Consider the following 9,573-nt stretch of genomic DNA (forward strand, 5'->3'; position numbering starts at 1 on the left):
AAGTTGAAATATGTATTCTCATGGTTCTGAAATAACTCAAGTGTTGTACATTAAATACATAAAACACCTCTGATGAAAAATGCAAATGATGATTATGCATTGTGATGATTGTGTAAAAGGGGAATGAGATACCCTATACCTTCTTCCAGGTTTGAAACTTAGTATTCTTAACTTAAAGATGTCAAAGGGTAAACAATAAGGTACACTTCCTGTCACCAACCAATCAAAAAACATTTCTTTAGTTATGGTATTAGAAGCATCCTAAAGAGCTTCTGAAAAATGCACATTCCTGAGTCTCAACTCCAAATTCCCAGAAACAGAATTTCTGAGATGGGGACTGAGCTTGTTAAAATGATTCTTGGGACACTGAGTCTGAAAAACGGGGCTTCTGATGTCTGAAAAGGATTGAGGGATGAGAAGTAAACAATTATTGATATATTAAACTTTAAGAGTATAGCCACACTTTAAACTAACATTTAACCAAAAGGTTTATCAAAACTGAAAGGAAAATTTAGTACAACTTTAAAAGTTATTCTATGACTGAAGGTGGTAACTAAGGCTATTTGTATTGATACAGATGATTCTCAAAAATATAACGTTAAATGAAAGTTTAGAAGGTAACTTACTGTGAAATATGACTTACATAAAGTTTTAAAAACATGTAAAACAATATCATACACAGTTTATGGCTATACACAAATATGTAGTGATAGCACAAAACATTCATGAAAATTATTAAACACCAAATTCAGGATGACAATTACTTTTGAGTTAGAAAGGATGGAAATAGAATCAAGGAGGGGTACAAAGGAGGTCTTCCATTGTCTATAATATTTTGTTCTATAAACAATAGATCTGAAGCGAAGTAGGCAAAATGTTAAGATTTGACAAGCTGGGTAGTATAGTCTGTTTATGCTTTCCTGTATGCTTGAAATATTTCAGTTTTTCTTTGATTTAAATATTCTGTGCTTATTTTAGGAAATACAGAAAATTTATAAAAATCAAAATCCATTATTCACAATCCTATTACTGAGATTTCCTTCCATTCTTTTTTAAAATAATTCTAGATAATTGAGTTACATCACTTTATATTCAAAAAACATGACAATAAACTTAGATTCCTCTTACCTTCCTTTTATCAACATAAGTTTGACTCAGTTGTTTGATGGAACTGAGCAACTTCTTTCTCTCCGACGAGGAACTAAAATTATGACAAGATAAGCAAATCTATCATTATTTGCTTAATAATAATTGCTAGAGTATATAATAGTATATATTCAACTTTAGATTATCTACATTAATAGAAAGAGAAGTCAAATTAAAAGGAACGGTTAATAATTCAAATTTATTCCTCCTAGAAACTCTCCTTCCTTTGTTTCTCAGACATGAAATTCTCCCTCTAGGCTTCTGCCCTTGATCCTCTTCTCTCTTGGTAAATTCATATTTCAACATCTTCTACCAATCTACTGAATGCTCAATTTATACTTCAGACTTATTTTAACCTAATTGAAGTAAATATATACCCTCATAATCCTGGATTTGCATGGCTCGTATAAGTGAAAACTCAAGATAGCACTCTGCATAGTGATAATAAAAAAAGACTTTTGAATCAGACAGAACTGGCTCGCATCTGCACATGGAATCTGCAAGTGACCTTGGAAAAGTCACTTAACCTTGTCTGGTACATTGATGTTCTCATCTGTAGCTTAGGGATGACACCATCCACCTTACAGGGCTGGAGAGGAATTAAACAGTGTGCACCGTGCTGGGGTTACAACACTCAGTTCCTGTGCTCAAGAACTATAGGATAATTTTAACTATGATTACAGGTGCTATGGAAATTATTCCTGATTATAAATTCAATATTTATTCCATCAGCAGTGTTTTAACTATAAGAATCTAGGAGTTTCAAAGTTATCTAAATTGGCCAAAGATGTTATATACAGGAACATTATATCTGGTTAACAAAATGAGCCTTTGTCATATCAAAACAACTTTTGGAGAGAAATAATTATTTACTGCAATTAAGATATAGTCAAATCAAATGCAAATGTCTAGGATACAATAAAAGCCTTGGAAATGCAGGACAATATGAGACCCTTTGGCAGGGGTGTTTTTTGGTCACACGATCAGTCCATAAATGGACATTAGTGGTTATAATGGTGATCTGCAAAGGTCCAAGTTTGACTTATGAGCACAAGACATGACTCATGAATGAATCAACTATATATGAAAGTTTTACCTTTATTTATACCTATCTTCCTTTGTTAGTAATCTCTCATAATGCTCCAATTTTGAGAAGAAATCTAATAGGAATTAAACAGTTCAAAATCCTGTAATTCATTATCCTGCTTTATTTACACTTACTAATTGGTCCAGTCACGTTAACCCAGCTGAACGTCAACAGAAGCAGCAGTCAAGGGGTTCACCTTTACTGATTTATTAGGTAATTAGGTTGAAAAAATAAATCTGTTGCTAAAAGTCTTAGATAGACTTGGAGTCAGAAGTATTACAATTGGCTTCTATGTTGTACCCTGAGGCCCATGGTACAAAATCAAAAATCTAAGAATGATTTTCTTGGGATGTATAGAAGCATTATTACAGCTGATAAATCACTAAAGCAGCACATCTTGTGTTTTACTGTTCCCCTATCCTCCTCATCAGTTTCATATAACAAACACAGGGAAAGGCCGGGCTTTGAGGACTTATAAATGAGCTATAACTGACTCAGATTAAGTACAGTTGCTCAGTCAAGCATAACCAGGAGTCACAGCATAAAATACCAAACCTAAACCCAACTTCACTGCCTAGTATTTTCCTGAGCTGATACTCAGTATTCATCAATTAGTTAAAAGCCCCAAAGAAACTATTCATAAAGAAATCACTGATTAAAGTATATAAAAATAGCCACCTGAAACCTAGAGGGTTTTTTTTTGTTTTAGCAAAGGCTATAGCAAAATAAATACTTTAAAAATCTGTAGTAGTCATGGGCCAGGACAGTTAGACTAAATAAGATTTAATTTCTGTATTTCATCATTTCCGCAATTTTTAATGATTCTTACACTTATTTTGTACATTTAAAGTGACAGTTGCCTATTTCCTAGAAAAATCTTTTAAATTAATAGTTGATTATAAAATTGAGGAAATACAAGTACTTGTCTAAACTGGAGTCCCTCTAGAAAGCAGGGTCTAGGACATGAGCTTGCATACAGTTAATTTATTATAGGATGTGAATCCTGGGAATCAGAGTAGGGTACTAGGAAAGGTGAAACAGGAAATGAGGGGGAAAAAGTACAAAGGTACATTAGTAAGCTGGCTGCACTGGTACCACTGTGAACAACTTCAGCTGATCCCACTGGGATCTTCAAAGGAAGCTCTGTCCAGTAGAACATTGTCATGACAGAAATGTTTTATATCTGCCCTGCCCAACAGGGGAGCCGCTAGCTGTAAGTGTCTATTGAGCACTTGAAATATGGCTAGCGTAACTGAGGAATTTACATTTTAATTTAATTTAATTTAATTATTTAAATTAATTTAAACATGCAGGTAGTAGTTGCTATATAGGAAAACACAGCTCTGAGGAGCCCTATAGAATGCATCTTAGTTATAAGGCGGGCTGTGGTATATAGTATTCCTTTTGGAATTTTATTCATTTTGTTCACTCATGTGTCCCAAGTTCTTGGAAGAATGCCTAACACATATGAGCCCTCCATAAATATTTGTTTAGTAAATTAATAATATCTGGGACAACAAAGTATATAGTTCCCTTAAAAAAAAAAAAAGACTCTATTAGAACAAATTCCACTCGATTAAAATAGTAAGCAACTATTAACATTAAAAAATCAGATTGTAAGGGGGACTCTGAGGGGATATAGGAGGCTGAAATGTGATTATGAAAGAAGCAAGATGAGGTCCACCAAGATTCTGATCCAAAGGACATTTATTAAAAGTCAGTCAGAGGTGATCTTTTTTCACAATCTACTTTCTTTATTTTTCTTTTTCTTTATTTTTATAAATGCCTACAGCATTTGGTATTCCTAGGTGGTTTCCCATCCAAGTGCTAACTAGGCCCGACCCTGCTTAGCTTCCAAGATCGGGCATATTCAGGGTAGCATGGCTGTAGACACAATTTACTTTCATTATCAATTATTAAGCAACAGTACATGAAGTAATTCAGTATAATCTTTTGTTTTGATTCTTTGGTTACAGTTACCACAAAAACACTTAGCTAAGTGGACTTCCAGAAGAAAAGACTGTATTTCACCACTGTTGCCAATTCTCTAAAAGAAATAGTCTCCAATTTAAGGAATAAATACTACATCCTTAACTAAGATCTTTAAAGTAAACCCACACTAATCTAGACCCTAGAACCTCCAGCCATACTTAAGAATCTCTACCTATATAATTTATTAAGGGCTTATCATGTGCTAATCATTTGACATACATTATTATCCATTTCATAGGTATTGAAACTGAAGGGTAAATACCTTGTCCCAAATCATATAACTAAAAAGTACCAAGCTACTTTGGAGAGTGTCTTTAAATTAAACAGTGGGAATACATTCCCATCTTAAGATAGCTTGAAGAAGACCTAGAAATAGGTTCGATATAAGTTCAATGATTTTTTTCGCCAACATTTTTTTCCCTATCAGTTCTTACATATTTTCTGGTATGTATAATTCAATTAGTCTAAACTTGAGAGTAAAAAGTTGGTCACTACCAACTTCATGAAAGCTTGTGAGCAGAATTTGAAAAAATAGGAATCATTTAAAAACAAAAATCCCCAAGTAGGATCACTCAAAGTTGTTTACAGAAATATTAAACATAGGGTCTACATGGCAAAAACAACTGTTAACCAGCAGGCAGTGGGTTGTTTTAAAACACTTCCTAGATTTATAAGGAGGACAGTTAATATCAGCAATCTTGGGCTTTGCCTCTCAAAGATGAAAAAAGAAAAGTATGCTTGGATACAATATGAATTTTATCATTCTTACCTTATACCAAGATTTTCAAGATGAGTCTCATTAAGAAAGGGCAGTAATGAACCTGTGATTTTCTCTTCTGTGGAAGAAAAGGGAAAAGAGATGAATGATTTCAGTATTTACAGCACATGCTTTCCAATTTCTTTCAATTTGAATCCATCAGAACTTGCTCAGATCAACATTTATTGAGTGCACCCATTAGAGGTAACAGACTATACCAAATACCACTTTACAGATTTGCCACTGGGAAGGTCTTAATTTTAATTAGCCAACTATACCAAGAGGCTTTTTTTGATAAATCAGGTGAAAAATTTTAATTATTTGAGTAAATTATTTGCAAGAAAGTCAAGCCGCAAAACCAGTGCTTCCTTCTGAAATAGGTAAGGTTTGGGGTGGGAGTAGGGAAAGTCTCTTGTTCCTAAATCAAGTCAAAACCACAGTCTGAATTGTGACTGGAGTGTTGATTTTATTCTAAAACCTCCAAGCAAAGCATATAATACTCAGTATTTTTGAAAGACGTATATGGTTTATTTTTCTTTCTCTGTTTATATAATTAATTCTAGTCCTTCTTGACTTCAGATTCCGGAATTCTGGATTATTTTCAGACAAACAAAAATCTTCTTTCTAAAGGTAATGAGAGACCTGAAGAGACAAAGAACAAACTGATGGTTGCCGAAGGGATAGAAAAGTAGGGGGGATGGGTGAAAAAAACTTAAAAAAAAAAAGTGCATTTTTCATGGTCACATAAAAAGAAAATAGGTAAAAAGAAAATAAGAAATTTCAAAAAAGAAAAAGTTTAAATGAAAATGGCACTTTTGTATTTTCCTAATCATAAAAAAATTATTCAATGTAAAAAATCCAAACAATATCAAAATATAAAGTACAAACTATCAAAACTTAAATTCCCCCAATAACCACTGTTAACATTTTAGGTATCATTCAAGACACTCATCTGTGCAATATGTAATTTTACACAAATGAAATTATGTTCATAATCTACTTTTTCTACCCAAAGATCTTTCTTGTCACTTACTAAATTATATCATTTTTAATGTTTGTCTTGTATTTATAATATAGATATGCCATATTTAATCTTTTTCTGAGCCTTATGCTCATCTCTAAAATGAGTAATACTGAACCTATGTCACAGTTGTTGTAAAGATTTTATAACATAAAAGATGTGAAATGCATAAAATAGTACTTCACACAAAGTAAACACTCAATAAATATTAGCTATCATTATTATTTACCATTACTACCAATTACTATTTAAATAACTTTTTTTTTTCTATTTATAACCAATGGTTAAAAGTATAATCTTGAATATATTTCTTTGGACACCTACCTATAAAATTTTATCTGCAAATTTTTATAAGTGAAATTTCCTATAAGAGGTAATGCCAAACTGTCTATGGTTGAGCCAACTGACACTTCCATCAACTTTATTGGATTGCCCATTTCTCCTATTATCTTTAAATATTTTCCAATCTAAATTTAAAAATTGGTATTTTTTTAAACTACTGTTGAAATTGAATGTCTTTTTCTGTGTTTACTTGCTGGTTGTCAACTGTCCGTGTTTTGTTCATTTTTCTCCCGCCCCCCCCGCCCCCCCGCCGCCCCCAAGTGATTTTATAACTTTGGTTACGGGATCTAATGTTTTTTTGTTTTGTTTTGTTTCTTAAATGTTTTTTTTGTTCCCTTATGGCTGAGGGGAATCCAATGTTTTTTGATGAGAACACTTGTTAAGGTACAGCTGGCATGAATTCTGGAATCTAAATACCTAATCTTAAAACCCAGCTCTGCTTGACCTCTGGAAAATTACTTACCATCTTTGGACTTCAAACATGTCACCTGTAAAAAAATACGGATTATAGTCTCTAAATTTCAGAGTTCCTGTGAGACTGTATTCCATGAGGAAAGAGACCCAGCATCTTGTGCTTAGCTTTGTCAAATAAAAACAAATCTGGGCTTAGATAGAGATTTTAATTAGAAAGAAAGACCCACTGCAATAGGGAGAGCATTCTGATCTCAGAAATTTACATGCGGTTCAAAATCAAACAGAAAGGTGTTGCTTTTTGTATAGAGTAAAAGAGGGGCAAGCAGAAATAAGCAGGACCTTTGGAGAGGAAGCAACCCTAAACTGGGTCTGACAGGACAATGTTCCCAGGAAAAGTTGATCAAGGGACATATTTCACTTTTTTTAGTGTTTGCTCTGTCTTGGAGGCAAGCAAGAGTTCAGAGGCCTGTAGGAAAGAGAGAAGCTGACTAAAGTTTGGTCAAGACAAAGCAGACAGTAAGAAATGAGCAACTGGACACTTGGTCAGTTTTTACCAATAAAAAGCGCACAACGTTTTCTATTAGCAATAGACTGTAAGCTCGAAAACAAATCATTCTGAAGGCTGATGAAATAATCTACAAAACACCACTGAAACAGAGAGCCAAAAAAGCCAATCACATTTGGGAGACAGAAAATATAAAACTACTTCATCCCTACCTGTTGCTATTCAAAGAAAAATTCCATCCCACCAGTGGAGAGAAATAAAAGGTGGAAAGTGAAAAAGAGAAGTACAATTTCCACACCCATCATGTTATCTCTAAGTCTTGAACCACTAAAGTTTCTCCCACCCTAGTTCCCCATCCTAGGCAAAGAGGTCTCCACCCAACAATTGCAAAAGTTTAGAGAATATGCAAACCACACTACTTTCCTATTGGATACCACAGAGGATAAGTCATGATGAGCTAAACTTCATACGAGAAATTGACTGGATTTCATGTGAATAGAAACTTGAACTTGAGCCAGTAAAGTCTACTATAACTTGCACATCTCTCCTTTTGATGTTGCCAAGTTGTGGGTCGCTGAGAGTTCATAAGTCAGCTGAACAACCCCAGTGTCTAGATTTAGAAAGAGAAACAGCTTTTGAAGAAGTAAGCAAGATCATTACCAGGCTCTGCATGTACAGTCAACAAACATTTATTGAGCCCTAACTGGGATGCGATGGTAGGCAAAGCGGATTTAGACGTAAACCCAAACGGGTTCCTCCCCCTTCAGGAAATCCCCAAATTGTGTGTGTGTGTGTGGGGGGGGGGGTTGTTAAGGGAAAAGAGTTGTGTGGAGGAAACAAATTTAAAAGCATCAAAACATATTCTAACGTGGCAAGTGTTCAGGGTGCTGAGGTAGCACAGAGAGGTGTCCCAGCCTGGTAAACCTTAATGACCAAGACCCTCCAACCAGAGTCCCAGGGAAACGTTCTTCTAACTTAAAAAAAAAAAAAAAAGAAAAACCTGAATCTCACCTGTCCGGCCCTGTAGTGGCAAGTTCCTGAAGAAACCCACCAGATTTAGACTAACTGTCCTACCCAGGTTCACAATCCCCAAAGTCTGCTTTCTTCCTCAGGGTCCCCAATCCCAGACCCTCCATTTCTCCTTCCTCCATCTCAGGGTATCACTCCTGGGCGTCCCCCACCTCAGGTCCACCCCTTCTGGTGCCTCCCGCGTCAGGTCTCCCTTCTCCGCTTTGGGTCCTCTTTGAGGCCCCCGGCTCACTCGCGCTCTCTCAAGCCTGCTGTCCCCGCCTCCACCCCTAGCCCTCTACCCCGGATACCTCGGACGCGGTCCAGCACTCTGGGATCTTTGAAGTCACAGTAGATTAGGAAGCGGCACACCTGCTCCGGGTCCCAGATCTTGTGGTTACGGTGGAGCTTGGAGTCCGGGGACTCTGCGGCCGCAGCAGCAGCGGCAGCAGTGTTCGGCGGGGTACTTAGAAGGCTGGCATCGAGTCGGCACTTTTTGGGGGTCTGCTCGGAGTCGGAGCACTGCATGGCTAAAACCAGAGCTCCCCAGAGAACAGTCAAGAACAGCGGCGCACGGCTCTCACGCAGGCGCACTGACAGCCCGACTCTGCAGGCGAGTTAGCTGGCTCAGCGTTGCCAGCCTACTGGCCTCCGGCGCAGGCGCACTGACAGCTCAGACCTCAGGGCCAGACAGCCCAGCCACTTCAGCCAGCTGGTTCTCTGCGCAGGCGCAATGATAGTCCAATGGTTCCCCCACCCCGCTCCTACCCCCACTCCCCTTCTGGCGTTTATGAGAAACTGAACTGAGAGAAACAGAACTAAGGGTGGTGCTAATAAGGGCAGGGGCGTGGAAGTCTGGCCACCATCGGAACACGGGCTCGTATAGTGAATTGAGGGTATCTATCCCCGAATGAGTACCCCTGGCTTACTTATGTTTCAGGTGCCCCAAACTTAAAAGAAACCTAAAAGGTTATCAGGCTGCCAACATCTTCCCAATGAAGAGAGAAATGGGCAAGAAGCTGAACTAGAAGACCCTGGAATGACTCCAGATCTGATTGAGAAGGTGTCTTTTTGCATTTCAGAAGTTCTCCAGTATTGCTGGACAGTGAGAGGGTCCTGGGGATGCCTGTCCATGAACTCTTAGCCTCTCTTCAGGTTTCCATATAGGAACTGACTTCAGACTTCTCTCCAAAAGAATCCTCAACACCTCTCTCCATCGCAACCCCCTACCCAGAGGAAAACAAGTGACCGATCTGATTATTTAGAATTTATCTTCAAAGACTTTTACTACCTGGTGGTAA

At 37.1% G+C, this 9,573-nt stretch overlaps 1 protein-coding gene across 2 annotated transcripts in view; it reads right to left on the reverse strand.

The window, feature by feature from the left end:
- Nucleotides 1–8,932, reverse strand: part of SAMHD1 (SAM and HD domain containing deoxynucleoside triphosphate triphosphohydrolase 1) — a 47,347-nt gene extending 38,415 nt beyond the window's left edge. Inside the window, exons 1-3 of one of the 2 annotated variants that reach the window (XM_011366586.2) lie at nucleotides 8,584–8,931; nucleotides 4,995–5,061; nucleotides 1,129–1,201 (exon numbers count right to left, since the gene is read on the reverse strand). In XM_011366586.2, the coding sequence (XP_011364888.1) occupies nucleotides 1,129–1,201; nucleotides 4,995–5,061; nucleotides 8,584–8,800 (357 nt within the window). In that variant the 5' untranslated portion in view covers nucleotides 8,801–8,931. Of the gene's footprint in view, nucleotides 1–1,128; nucleotides 1,202–4,994; nucleotides 5,062–8,583 lie in introns of both variants that reach the window. The other variant, XM_011366587.2, reaches the window with a different exon arrangement.
- Nucleotides 8,933–9,573: the final 641 nt, after the last annotated feature.

Source organism: Pteropus vampyrus, unplaced genomic scaffold, assembly GCF_000151845.1.
Source record: "Pteropus vampyrus isolate Shadow unplaced genomic scaffold, Pvam_2.0 Scaffold125, whole genome shotgun sequence".
NCBI lineage: Eukaryota > Metazoa > Chordata > Mammalia > Chiroptera > Pteropodidae > Pteropus > Pteropus vampyrus.